Source organism: Akebia trifoliata, chromosome 3, assembly GCF_017979445.1.
Source record: "Akebia trifoliata isolate Shusen 1 chromosome 3, ASM1797944v1, whole genome shotgun sequence".
In the NCBI taxonomy this organism is placed as follows: Eukaryota; Viridiplantae; Streptophyta; class Magnoliopsida; order Ranunculales; family Lardizabalaceae; genus Akebia; species Akebia trifoliata.
The window spans coordinates 54,734,069-54,749,093 of NC_141377.1; the positions used below are offsets into that span (position 1 = coordinate 54,734,069).

The 15,025-nt window shown below is 33.2% G+C and overlaps 1 protein-coding gene and 1 pseudogene across 1 annotated transcript; both read right to left on the reverse strand.

The window, feature by feature from the left end:
• Nucleotides 1-4,815: 4,815 nt before the first annotated feature.
• LOC147408053 (SKP1-like protein 1B) lies at nucleotides 4,816-9,751 on the reverse strand (annotated as a pseudogene).
• A 1,918-nt stretch (nucleotides 9,752-11,669) lies between these two features.
• On the reverse strand, nucleotides 11,670-14,778 carry LOC147408054 (SKP1-like protein 1B). Its single transcript, XM_086436907.1, has 2 exons — nucleotides 14,357-14,778; nucleotides 11,670-12,181 (listed from the first exon to the last, which is right to left on the reverse strand). Exons 1-2 carry the CDS (start codon nucleotides 14,630-14,632, stop codon nucleotides 12,008-12,010), a joined length of 450 nt encoding a protein of 149 aa, XP_086293033.1. The 5' UTR covers nucleotides 14,633-14,778; the 3' UTR covers nucleotides 11,670-12,007.
• Nucleotides 14,779-15,025: the final 247 nt, after the last annotated feature.

A 15,025-nucleotide genomic window follows, 5' to 3' on the forward strand; every position in this document is an offset into this window, starting at 1 on the left:
TTTCTTAACAGTCACTAGACCTCATCTCCCACATTTCTCACGATTGAATGTCCTAACCATTCAAAGAAATTGGAGTTTTGACATCTCAATTCAGTTTTGGGGACTCCATTCTGTTGGCAAGGATTTAAGAAGGAAGAAGAAGTCATTTTTAAGGTCTTTTTTTTAAATATTTTGAAGATGTAAGTCAAAAAACTAGGATTTTTTCACTTTTTTCTTAATTTTTGGATGAAAATCAATCAAGAATGTTTCTTTTGGGTCGAAATCATCTAAACAAGTTATTATATTGAATTTTTAGTCGATTATTCCATGTGTTTTAGACGAAAATTTTGAAATTTGAAAATGGGTGGGTTTTACCAACGTCGAGTTCTCCACTTTTTATTTAAAAAACGGTGAACTCAATAGGGATAGTAAATAAAAAGCCTTGAGTTCGACAATAAATAAAGAGCGGTGAACTAGACAGTAAATAGTGATGAGTTCAACAATAAAAATTGTGAACTCAACAGTAAATAAAAAGTGTCAAGTTCGATAATAAATAAGAGTGGTGAACTTGACAGTAAATAGTGGTGAGTTTGATAGTAAAAATTGTGAACTAGATAGGAAATAAAAAGTGTTGAGCTTGACAATAAATAAAAAAGTGATGAACTCGAGGGTCCTTTAACTAATTTCCCTTGAAATATACCTATTTTTTGAAACTAATGACAAGTCCCCTCAACCTAAGGGGTTCTCCTAAAAAACTAGTGGAAAATGATATAAACGTTTTCATTTCAACTTATAATTTAGACTGGCAACGGGTTGGGGGTGGGTCAGATGAAGTATATGCCATATTCGACTCTATATCTGAATATCCATATTCGATTTTTTACTTGATTATGTTAAGAATATTCGTATCAAAATATTCATCCAACTTTTTAAAGGATATCCATATTCGATTCACATTCGAATCCCAAGCAAATATCCAAGTCGGATCTATGTCTCATTGTGAAGACAATGGAGGAACACTAATTTCGGGGTTATATATAGACCTTATTATGAATTTTCCATTTTAAACTCGGATAAAGAGATATTCGGATTGGATATGACACTATCCATATTCAGCCCTAAAAAAATCGGATAAAATAATGACTGATAATTTTACCCGAACGATTAATCAGATAAAAAAAAAAAAAAAACATATCCATACTAGAATAGGTCGGATTTGATGAGTCAAGTAAGTGGATATTATCCGACCTAAAATAAAATAAATAAATAAACCTTGGATTTTTCTTCCCAAAATTAGCCATTTTCAACCTCTATGGTAGCTTATTTGTAAACTATTAAACATCATCTCCAATTCATCATTTTGAAGTTTCAAGCTCACCTCAATCCCTCATAAAAAACACCTGATTTTTCTAAGGTTTTTTACAATCTATGACAAAAAAAAAAAATTGGAATTTAGAGGGTTGAATTGGAAAATCCTTTAATATTCATTTAATTGCAACCATATGGTAAATTAATATATTAACCATAGGGTATTTAAATCCCATGTTTGCTTTATGCTTTATACTTTATGCTTTATGCTTTTTACTTTATTGCTTTTAGTTTAGTTGATAGTTTTGGTTTTGCCTTGAGTAATTTTAGTCCCACATCGACTAGGAGAAGAATTGATTTGCAATTCTTACGTAGTTGTGCTTCTAATAGCTTTAAAGTGGATAGAAATAGTGGGTGGGCTCACGCAAGCACGCGGGGGTCCAAGAGGAAAACCCATGGTTCTAGTTGGAATTTGGATCCATCGGTCCGAAAACCTTAATGCGTGCGTGCAGGGGGGTGCAAAATCTTAGATTTACACCTCACGTGGGTGAGCGCAAAAGCCCATTTTTGCTTTAATTATCAAGGCCCAAGCCCAATTTTATTTCAAAATTCTAGACGTTTTTTAAACCATTGTGTTTATTCTGAACCAGCACAATGTGTCTGTTTTCGGAACCAGTTTGTGACTCTTCTAAACAGTCACTTTCTCTTTTATTTATATCAATTGTTTAGTCGATTTAAACTACTTGATTTTTCTGCTAATATATATTTTCGAATTATCAGTAATTTATTATTCGTTGTGAGAGCACACAACATCGTCGAGTTCGAAGTTACGTTCCAATTTAGAGTACCCTTTTGGATACGTGGGTTGTTGAATCCTACAGAACGAACGTCTACAGACTGTGGTACCGTAGTAGGGGCGAATTTCGTTTTAGGACAGTGCTTTGTGCACGCCTCAACCATTTCTTTTTAGGTAATATTTTTTCTTTTACATTCAATTTCGAAATTAAGATTTGTTCTAACTTCTTCTCTCTTTGTCATAAGAAATCAGTATTCAGAAATAACAGTTTTTAAACTACTAAACATCATCTTTAATCCATTATTTTCAACCTCACCTTAATCCCTTGTACAAAGCCCTTGATTTTTTCAAGGGTTTTTTACTAACAAAAACACCCTGGATTTTTCTTCCCAAAATAAGTCATTTTCGAGCTCTTCAACCTCTACGATAAGTCATTTTTAAACTGTTGAACCTCAACTTCAATCCATCATTTTCAAGTTTAAACATAACCTTAATCCCTTCTACAACCTATAACAAAAGAAAACCCCTTGATCTTTCATCCCAAAACAAGTCATTTTAAAGCACTTCGACCTCCATAATAAATTAATTTTGAACCATTGAACCTCATCTTCAATCCATTGTTTTCATTCTCACTTCAATTCCTTGTTTGTTAGGTTCGAAGGTTGAAGAAGTAAATAGAATCTTAAGGTTGTAGAGAATGATAAAGCTCCTTTTGAAACTTGAAGTTGAAAGAATCTCCATGTTTCATTTTTGGGTCAAACCGATTCAAATCAACCTGACCAATCAAATGGGTCATTAACTAGCAGCCAAGATCAGATTTGGTAATTATTTGACGAGGGTTCAATTTGGTTAATTCAAGAATATTTTGTGAAAATGTGGGGAAACTCTCGAGAAATATACAAATGATATTTTTGGATTTCTTACCAAAACCCACCATTTTTTATTTCTCTAAAAAACCTATATTTCTATTGTGATTTGAATATTGAAAATAAAAATATTGTTATCAAAACTCATAGAAATAATTTATTTATTTTTTAAAATTTGTCGATCTCAACAATTTATAATCATTGATCTTGACAGTTGTAAAAGATTGATCTTGACGATTACAGGAAAAGTTGGTCTCAATTATTTGAATTATCCCCATCGACAATTTTAATCAACAATATCAATGAAAAGGGGGTGCGGGGGCATTAAGAAAGAAAATGTTTACCAGCAAGACTATCTCAAGTTAGAAAAATTAGGGGGATTTTAAAAAGAAATCCCTACATCAAGTTTCGTTAACTAATTTTCCCTATTTTATATTTTGTTGCATGTTCCGTGCTGCTTCGTTATAATTTGAATTAATTCAGGCACCTCTTCAATAGTTCCATATCTTTTTTACTATTATAATGTGAGAAGGGAAGAAGAAGTGGTTACACACCAAAATTTGGATATCTCAAATGTCTCTACTTTTAAATTTAAACTTAATATAATTAAGGTCATTTTAATCAAAAATAAAGAAAATTGCAATCCCACGGTCTTTTGATCAAGTTTGATAGTTTTCAAAATTACAAAACTATCTTTTTAATCTTCAAAAACCTTTAATTAATATCTTAGTTTACAAATAAGCCTTTTTGTTATACATGTGCATCGAAACGTGCCTCCTTTTATCTATATATCTATATAATAAACACAACAATTATCTTCCCCCAAACGTGCCTCCTTTTATCTATATATCTATATAATAAACACAACAATTATCTTCCCCCAATGTCTATCCCCTATAAAGAGCGGATCAAATTCAATCCGCCACGCATCTCAATGAATAATTTCAATTTTATTCTCTTATCTCCCTTTTGAAAAATATTCCTTCAACTTTATTGTCTTTTTCTCTTTTACTCCTTTTCAATAATACTCCTATAATTTTATTGTCTTTCCTCTTTTACCCTTATATCTAAAGAGGATGACCATGTCATATGTACAAATTCTAGTCTATATAATAAAGCACAATGGTGTAGTCCATTCCCTTTTAACCCCCCACAAAAAGAGTCTGCTATGAATTTCTATAACAAAATTTAATTTAATTATCTTTATTCTCTTTCTTTGCAAGAATATCCTTCCAACTTTAGTGTCTTTCCTCTACTACCCAATTTCCAAGTAAAATCGTCAAACTTTATCGCTTTTTCTCTTCTACCCCTTTAACCCCAAAGAGGATGCCATTTATTGGAATTAAAATGAAAAATGTACTAGATGTGAGGTTGCTAATATCCTAATGAAGCATTATACAAATTTTGATCATTAATGAGGAATGAACCAACTGGACCAACCCAACTTAAGTTGGGCTCGAGTTGAGCATTTCAAGAGGAAATTCGCCAGGTCAAGTTGGGCACATATTGGTGTTGTTCAAGCTTAGGTTGGGCTCAAATTGATCCCCAACCTTGCCCAACCCACCGAAGTTGCAGCCCTAATCCTACAAAGTCCAACATGAGGATAAAAAATGGTTTGTATGATCAGTTAACCTAATGTAACACTTTCATGGCCTAAACACATCTTCATTGATAATAACATCAACTAATGATGCTAACACCACAACTAACAAAAAAGACATAGCAACAACACTATTTGAGTAACACAAACACATGCAATAGCAAAAGGACTGCTAGATAGAAAGAGAGTGAGAGTCTTTCGACCAACAACTAACCAACTGTTATTTATGAATAAGGAGTGCCATGTTCATTAGTCTTGCCAGGACTTCACTCGAATGCCCATTGATTCTCCCTCCAAATCTCCTCCTCTTCCTCTGGAGTGAACTCGTCTTTTATGTTGAAGAACTTGCGAACCTCCTCTGGCGTCTTCTTCTTGATCATATCAGCCACAACCTGACAAGTCACAGATTTAGCAAACTCTTGATATTTAGGAAATGTGAAGCCTGAAAGGAAAAAAAAAAAAAAAAAGATGGTGGCATCAAAGACAATGAGATTTCATGATAGTGGTGTGCACCAAATGTAAGCTAAAACAAGAATAACTATCACATAATTTGGCCATGTCTGCATTGCAATGCATCATAAAAAAATAAAAAAATAATAATCCATCAATTCACAAATGTGAAATACACAACAGATCCTAAGTTGTCTAACTTAATAAGATTTTAAGCCTTACGAAAGGTTGTGTTTGCTCAAATGGATTATCACATTGACAATCCAACATGACAACCATCTAGATTTCATGGGAAAACTCAGATAAAAAAAATCTTTTTTTTTTCCTTTTGGGCTTGATCCAGGGTTTTGAAAACGGACGGTTACCGAACTTCCACCTAACTCCCAAATTTAAAATTAAAATTCAACGGTGAAAAATAACTTTTTCTTGGAATTTTTTTCCTTCAAAGTTGATAGAATTTTTTCCTCTACCACCCTGAAACATCATATCATGTTTTTGGATGCCACAAGTTAAGACCAAGGACCCTTAAAGAGGCTAGTTGAGCTCAAACAAATATAAGGATAACTCTCCCTCTCTCTAATATATTTTTAAACGTAATCTAATGTCAAATTCCACGAGATGAATTCATGGGGTTTTGGGTCTCTACTTGGGAAGAAAACACTCTTGCTTCCTTAATCTAATATATCACTTAAGGAATTGGGAAGTTCAAACTGAGTAAAGGATACCCCCAATCTTCTTGAAAATAATCGAACGTCAGATTCCACTATCTTGGGAATTATTTGAGTGCAAGAGTGGCGTGTAATTTGCAATCTTCCGAACACCCTTAATAGGGCATCTCCATTCATTGGTGCTTGAGGAGTCGCCTTTTTCATTGTCTTTAGCCTTTGATAACATTATGTAATACTACCTAGTTGCATCGACAAACGACTAGGAGAACCTAGCCTTGCCGAAATAAGACCATGCATGGACCTAACACACCTTTAATATCTCGACTAATTTGTCAAACAAAGTCTCCCGAGTGTGACAAAAAAATCTATGATACTTCGACTAAGCAAAATATAGAGGTTTTAGAAGACAAAGAGAATGACTTGTAGTGGAGCTACCTCAAAATAAGGTGAAGATGCCACTAAATGCTTGTGTTGGCACCACAATTTCTTTGGCTCCGTGGAGGCTTGTTGGGGACGCATCGAATCCTACAGGAAATTTTGTAGTTTTAAACCAACAAACATGTTCTTGTGAGGCATCCTCTCAAGGGTGTTTGGGGGACTATCATGAAAACATTGTAAGATTTAGCATATATTTGGGTATGACAAACACTTCAAGGGGGTCTACGCCTAGCTTTCCACCCGTGTTCCTTAGAAGAAAGGTATGGTATGGGATCTTTGTTATTCATTTAGTTGTGTTTTAAAGATGGGCGTTTTGTTGACTTTCTAGGGTATATTGATGCTAGTTCCAGTAGGTAGTGTTGCTTCTTCAAAGATGTGAAAGGCGATGTTTCTCATGTCTAGCAAAGAACGCTGGAGGAGAAATAAAAATTTTCAAACATAATAACCATAAATAAAATAAAAATTATATACTATTACTTATACACATTATAAAAATATAAATTTTATATATTATAATTCATAAATTATACAAAACTTACTATTAAACAAAATTACAAAACTTAGTATTATAAAAAAAAAAAAAGTATTTTTCACATTAATCACAATATGAAACAAATTTTCAAACATAACAATCAAATGTATTTTTCAGAATTTTATGAATAATTAGATTCGTGGTCATGGACCATTAAACACCATAAAAAATCATAATCGAATTCTACAAGAAGAACTATACGATTAACATCAAAGCATTAAGGCAATCAAACAAATCTTTATTAAACATCACTAGATACAATTAAGAAACCACAAAAAATCAAAGAGAAATAAGAGATGAAAAACTTACATGGATAAGCTTGAACAGGGTGACCTCATCGACATTGACAAACTCTGAGTCCCAACTCTTGAGTTCCTCTGCGAGAGCCCTTTAAGTAATTTAGGGATTATTTAGAAATAAGTCCCTCTGCGAGAGCCCTCTAAGTAATTTTCCCAAAAAAAAAAATTATTTTAACATGGAGTGCTCAAAACAAATTTTTAATGAAATGCCCCCAAAAATATGAGGGCTTTAATAATTTATTGTCATGTCAATAACCTTTTCCAAATGTATTTTCTCTTGAAGTCATTGTTTCAAAACTTGGTTTGACATCTCATCTTGATTCTCGTTCGTGGACGAGACCAAGTTATCTCAGATGAGTTAATTTGTCTTGGACAAGATAAATTATGTAACTCGATTTATAATTATGTATTCACATATATTTCTATGAAAATAATTATAATTTTTTTATTATTATAAAACAAGGTAAATTAGAACAAGTTTAATCATAGTTTATTTGGATAATAAGCATTTAAATTTAGAAAAAATTAATTACTTTAATTAAAATATAAAAAATCCTTGTCGACTCAGCCAAGATGTTCAATATATCGTCTAAGATATGTCATTTGTCTCGGGAGTTTTCGCACATGTGAGACCCCTTCTCTATATGTCGCGCAACATTTATATCTATGCTTGAAATGCTTTGTGGGACAGTCAATCGACCCACTAACCTTATTCAAATGAATATTAAGTTAGAGTTATAATTAATGAAATTAACTATTTTCAGTTTATGTAGTTCTACAAGAGATTGCCCAAATAATATAACATTGTTAGGTCAGATTTATGTGCCAGAATATATTTTTATAGATGGTGGTTCACATAGTTTCCATGTTTTTCAAAAGGGGAAATTAAAATTAAAATAAAAAAAAAAACCTAAATTAAATATTATTTCTAATAAAAGTTATAATTTTTTCAAAATTGCAAAAATAAATCTTGAACAGCCATTGAAGATCCATTTTTGGCAAATTACCAAAAGACCCTATGAAAAACGGCAATACAAGCGCTCTTATTCAAATTAGCATGAAAATCTACACTTGAATGATAGATTTTCAAGTAAGCATGAAAAATATACCATTCAAATGTAGATTTTTCAAAAATCTACCATATAAGTGTTGTTTTTGAAGTTAGGATGAAATTTTTTTAGGGTCTATTGACCCTGGACTCAACCTATTGTACGTAGGACTTTCCAAGGAGATGGTGCGTGTGATCGTGGGATTAGTCCCACCCAAAGGGTGATACCTATGACATAAAAATAAATAAATAAGACTTAAGACCAAGTTTTTAAAACTTGTTTTTATGTCTTGTCTTGTCCAGGATATAAAAAAGAAGAGTTTTTCACCCTTCAATTTTAATTTTAAATTTGAGAATTCAGTGGTAATCCATTTTCAACAAGGAAAATGCTGAAGTAACATTAAAATGTACATCAATTCTCACATCCTTGAAGTGGATGTACGTAGAAAACCATAGATGCTTTTCTTTGACATAAGAGTAAAAAGCATTTATGATTATGTGTGCACCTCCACATCAGCAATTTGAGGATCGATGTACATTTCAATGTTACTCCACCATGACTCTTTCAAGAAAGTTCAAAAAATAGAGGGAGCGGATCCTTTGTAGTGCTAGGGAGCTACAGCAAAAGTAGTGCTACCGTGGATCTATTCCCCAAAAGGGATAATTTTTTGAATCCGAGTTTTTTCAATAGAAATAGATCTAGAGGATTGGTGTTGGATTGCCAATGTGGTAATCCATGCGGAGGCAACATTGGTAAGATGAATTCCTATAAAATAGGAACGGTGTCTACGTTACATGCTTTAGTTGGAGTTTAAAACACCTTGGACTCCTAACCAAGCCTTACACGCAGCCATTCTTCAATCAAAACATGCCACGTAAGACACTAGGACACTGTGAAGGATCATGACATTTTTTAATGACTAATGATAAAATGACTCGAAAAAAAAATACTCGGTATGTACTCGGTTGATGTGGCAGGTACCATAGACATTTTCCTTCACCCCCCAAGAGAAAGATCTATGGTTATGTGCACTTTCCATGTCAACTGGGTACAAACCAGGTATGGTTTTTTAAGTCACTCTTTTTTTTTTTTTTGTAATGGCCCGGGTTTAATTTCCAATAAAAATGTGCTACACAGACATAAACATTGTAGGTCGCTATAGGAACTGGACACTGTTCTTGATCAAGACTCTCATAAAATTTCAAATCTTACTAAGTTAGCCAGGTTAGCCTAACTCAACTCTATGTACTTAATATTTTAATTTCAATTTCCTATGAAGGAGATGCAGATAAAAGATTATAACAATCTTTGTTGGATTTTAGAGATTGACCATATCTAAAATTAGTTTTAGAACTAGATGATTAAATATCAAATAATTTTGACAACCAAACAAATCTTAATTAAACACCCAAAAAAAAAAAAAACCCTAAAACATTAAAGAACTAGAGAGAAATAAGAGCAAAAACGTTTACCAGGATAAAATCAAACAGTGTGGCTGCATCGACCCTGACAAAATCTATATCCCACCTCCTGAGTTCATAATTCACGTGTGGATCATCAGTTTTAGGGCTCTCAACATGTTTCTCACAATATTCTACCACTTTTCCTAGGATTTTGCCAGTCACGTTTGGCAAAGGGATCTCAATCCCATTGTCGTCCAAATCAAACTCAAACATGTGCTTGATGGTGTGGAATTCGAAGGCGACAACCTCATCAACTTCGAATGTCTCTCCATCCGGGCTCTACAAAGTAACTTTCTTCGACATAATCGCAAGTACAGCAATACAAACTACAAAGAGATGACTTTTGTGAGTCTTTTAATGAGATTGTAATCAAACTTCTTATAATTTTTATAAGAATAGCAAATTATCTTGAGATATTAACGAAAAAATGATCAATTTTTGACGAAATTACGATTCCAGCTCACTGTTCATTTTGATTACTAAAATGTAAACGATAATGAATTCGGAGGTTTTTAAAGTAATAATTTCATTTTAAACCTATGAAATAGTCATTTCGTTCTGAATTTTATTTTAACCAAAACTTGGTTGTTCGCATTTTGATAAGTAAAATGAGCAGTGAGCCAGAATCATAACGAACTCATTTTCAGCTCACAAAATGGTAATTCACCCATTTATCATTTCTCTTAGTGAAACCCTCTCCTTACAAACATAGGATTTTGAGCCTTACTAAGAGTTGTTTTGCTCAAATGGATTACCACAACAGAAATTCAACACCACAACTTCAACGAAAAACTCAGATTCACAAAAATAAATAATCTAAAAATAATTTCTTTTGAACTAGATCCAATGTTTTGAAAATGGACGACTACCAAGCTTCCTTCGCAAACTTAAAAATGAAATTCAACGGTGAAAATTAACCTTTTTTTTTTTTTTTTTCAAAATTCATAGAATTTCTTCCTTTGCAACCCTGAAGCATTGGATCATGTTTTTTTGACATCAATAGGTGAGCCCAAGGACCCCTAGTAAGGGTGAAATCCTTACTTAGTAAGGCTTGGGGACTCTTTTATCTTATCAAATTATTTTACAATTATGATGAGGTGTACATGGTGTTGAACATATTTTTATTTTGAAAATAGTCTAACTAGTCTTACCAAGTTGGTAAGGATTTCACCGTTACTAGGGTCCTTGGGCTCACCTTGTGACTTCCAATGATCCGATGCTTTAGGGTTGTAGAGAACAAAATTCTTTGAACTTCGAAAGAGAAAAAAAAAAAAGTTAAGTTTTCACTGTTAAATTTAGTTTTAAATTTTGGTGTGGTAGAAGTTTAGTAGTCATCCATTTTAAAAATCTTGGATCAAGTCCAAAAGAAATTATTTTTTGAAAAAAAAATTGGATCTGTGTTTGTCTATGAAATCTAGTGGGCTGTGGTGTTGGGTTGTTAATGTGATAATCCATTTGAGCAAAACGACCCTTAAGGCTAAAAATCTTTACTAAGTAAGAAAATTATTTCTCAAAAGGAGAAAAAAAAAATGCAAAATGCTTAGAAGTCCAATGAGATGACTTTAGCAGGTTTCATATGTGAATCATCCTTTTCACATTGACTTAGATATGATATTTCTTATTTGATATTTTGAAAATACCGATCAGTCAATAAAACTAGGAGTAAACTTGATTTTAATTTTTTTTAAATTTAAAATTGATTTAAATAGAAATATGAGTCACTATGCACCTCTTAATCAACCACATTTTATAAAATATATAATTATTTAAATATATATTAATTATTATTTACAGAGCCAAATCATTTATCTAGTTGAGATGTCAACAATCTATCTCCAGAACGAGACGAGAACGAATACCAAGTTTTAAAATTGTCCTTATAATTAGTCATTAAGTCCTATTGAACGCTCAGATCCAACTTGTTTTCGGATGTAATCTCATTGAACTTCCCTGGCTCCTATTGACCAATCTCGGCCATCCATTACTTCACAACTTTGCATAACCTCTTTCTTTCTCGAACTCATCATATTGTTTTATATTGAGGTGGATGAACAGGTATATCTTACCATATGGAAATAAATTAACCAAATCCTAGGTGACATTTTTATAAGAAAAGATGCACCTCTTGTGAAGAAGGTGACCTCTTCCATCGTTTAATCAGATCATCCATCCAATCATGTTTGCATGGCCTAGTCACATCTTCATTGATGAGTAACAACAATTAATAATAATAATAATAATAATAAAAGTAACTCTCACATTATAGAGATACCATATACAATGGGAAAAAAACACAACATAAATAGTAACACCGGTAGTAGGATTAGACGCAACAGAAGTACACAACATATACATAGAACCAAACTGAGGTCTCCGTTGGAAAGAGAATGTGAGAATCACATTAATGTCTTTCTACAAGCAAAACCAACAACTATGCATACACTATTAAGAATTTACCACAATTAATAGAAGACAAACCTACACACGTGCCATGCACATACGCACACATGTGCACCACACACATAAGGAGTGCCTTGTTCATTAGTCTCACCTAGACTTTCACTCAAAGGCCCATGGGTTCTCCCTCCGAACCTCCTCCTCCTCCTCTGGGGTGAACTCATTTCTCACATTGAATACAGAACGAATTTCGGCTGGAGTCTTCCCCTTGATCATGTCAGCCACTGCCTGGCAAGTTAGGTCTAGCAAGCTCTTGATGTTTAGGAAATTTGCAGCCTAAAAGAAACAAACACAATGTCAGAGCCAAACAATAAAATTTCATAATAGAGACTACAACACATGTTAGGTGCAAAACATATAAGCTAACCAATTCACATGATTTAGCTGATGTGCCATAAAAATATGGTGACCAAATAAATGATGGTAGATGAAGATTACCCAAAAAACACTACAGATCTAAGCTATGCAAGAGATCAGCTAAGAGTACTAGGGAAGTTCAACCAATTCATCCTACCGGCAGATCCCATAAGAGTTTCATGAAAGAATATTTAGAGAAGTCATGTCATGCAAGAGATCAGACCCAGTAAAAAAAAATTTAACTTCAGTAATTTTTGTTCTTTCCCTTTCTTTAACTAACGTTTTGGCTTTTAACTCCCTTCTTTCATATCCTTTATTTGTTCCACCCTCTTCTTCTCGAGTCCGATACTGAAGCGGCCAGCCCGCTTCAAATTTCAAAGGAACTCTCTTCATTACAATACATGTGGCATTTTCTATTTATTTCACATCCTCAGATTTCCGCCAAAATTTTAAATACCTCCGCTGAAATGCCATGTGGAATTCAATGGAGAGGATTTCTTCAAAATTTTGAAGCAGTCTGTCCGCTTCAAGGTTTTTTCCCTTCTTCTCACAAAATTTGTGGCAAGAAGATAATTGGGAGAGGGAAGCGGTGTGATAAGCATTATGGCCTCTTCTCTGCAAAATGTGATGCAAGGGGAGAGTTGGGAGGGAAGCAGAACAACAACAGTATTTTTAATATAAAATACTATGAACATTGTGATGCAAGGGGACAATATAAAATATAATCTCAAAATTTCATATATTATAAAAATGTATTTTTAATATTAAAGATACTATGAACATTGTTTCATATCTTATCCAAGACCAAGATGGCTCAAGTGAGTATTCTCAGTATCTTTCAAGAACGAGATGGAATTTCAATGTGAATTGGCCAGCACACCAGGGGTGGAGCTAGGATTTTGTTTACGTGAAGGCAACAAAGACTCTTACGAATTTTAAAATATTTTGCGGTGGCAATAGTGGCAGATTTTTTTCTACCACTATTATTAGTCGCAATAGCATGTATATCATTATGATTTTTGAAATTTTTGCAAGGGCAAGTGCCCCCACTGTACATCCACCCTTGCAGCAGATGTCTCGTTTGACACCTGACACGACTTGGGATGATATTTTGAAAATATGCAGTCAACTAGTTTTTTGTACTTCTGTAAAATAAATTATTTTATTATAATTTAAATATTTATTTTCTATATGAAAATTTGATTTTGTACTAAGTAAGTTGGGATAAATTCATGTGGGTGGCCAACACAGGGAGGTCCTGAGCTCCTGGCCTATACGCCCAATTCTTGGTTGAAAATATAATTTATGACAGATGATTTCCCCCCCCCCTTTTTTTTTTTTTGATGTTTTTGTTTTCCTTCCCTTAAATATAAAAAAAAAAGAACTAAAAGGGGCGGATGAAATGGGTGAAGTTGGACGCAAATAAATTGAGAAAATATTTATAATAATAAAAAAAAAAACATATAATTACTTATGGATATAATACAATATAACAATGTATGCTTATTTGTTAAGTATTATCTTAACAAAATTACAAATATCATAATATAATTTTTTTTTTTCATATCGAACGAAATTTCATGTTAAACAAAGGACATGTTTGACAGCCAACTATTTGATCAACATATTTTGTTTTGAGTCATGTTGGAGTGACCTCAAACTAGAACCTCATATTGCACTTCTTGACGTGAAAGTGTATGGGAACCATATATGTTTTTTCACTCGGATCTCGATGAAAAGCATATATGGTTCTTATCCATTTTCATGTCAAGAAGTGAGATATGAGGTTACAGCCTGAGGTCACTTCAGCATTATTCATTTGTTCTATATGGGTTAAAAGTTTCGGAAAGGGCTTCTAACCCCCAGTTTAGAAGTTGAAGAATTGTGGACTGTCAATTTTTTTAAATCACTTTTAATGGCAAATTTAATGATTAAACAACATAAAAATCACGATAAAATCCTAAAAGAATAACAAAACGTTCAACCTCAAATAATTTAGGCAATCAAACAAATCTTACTTAACCACCGCAAAAAAATAATCAAGAAACCCTAAAAATCAAAGAACTAGAGAGAAATTAGAGCCAAAAAACTTACCATGACAAGATCGAACAGTGTTTCCTGATCGACCTTGACAAACTCTGCATCCCAACTCCTGAGTTCTTCATCAATTCCAGGGTTTTCAACGTGTTTCTTACAGTATTCGATCACATTGGCCAGGATTTTTCCCTTCACATTCGGCAATTGGATCCCATCATTATCCGTGAAATCCTCCTCAATCATGTTTTTGATGGTCTCAGATTGGAGAGCGACGACCTCATCGATTTCGAACGTCTCTCCTTCTGAGCTCTTCAGAGTAACTTTCTTCGACATGATCGCAGATATACAACAACAACAACAACAAAACGTTGAACAATTACAAATCAAACCCTAACCCTAACCCTAACTTCTCCGACGATAGCGTTACTCAAAAGCAAGAAAAAGAAGGCTTCTGTATTCCCCGCTTCTATTTTACCAACGAGTCCGTCTTTGAAGCGTCCAGCTCGCTTCAAATTTCGAAGAAACCCTCTTCCTTATTAGACACGTGGCATTTTCTTGTTTATTTTACTTACATTTTAAAAATTGTAAGGGTAGCCATTCATTTTTAACACCTTAGATGAGCTTAAAAAAATAATTTTTTTTTTTAATACGAATATTTTCTTTCAATCTAGAAGATTGTTGTTCGATTGTCAATGTAATAATCAATGTAGGCCAATAACTCTTTTT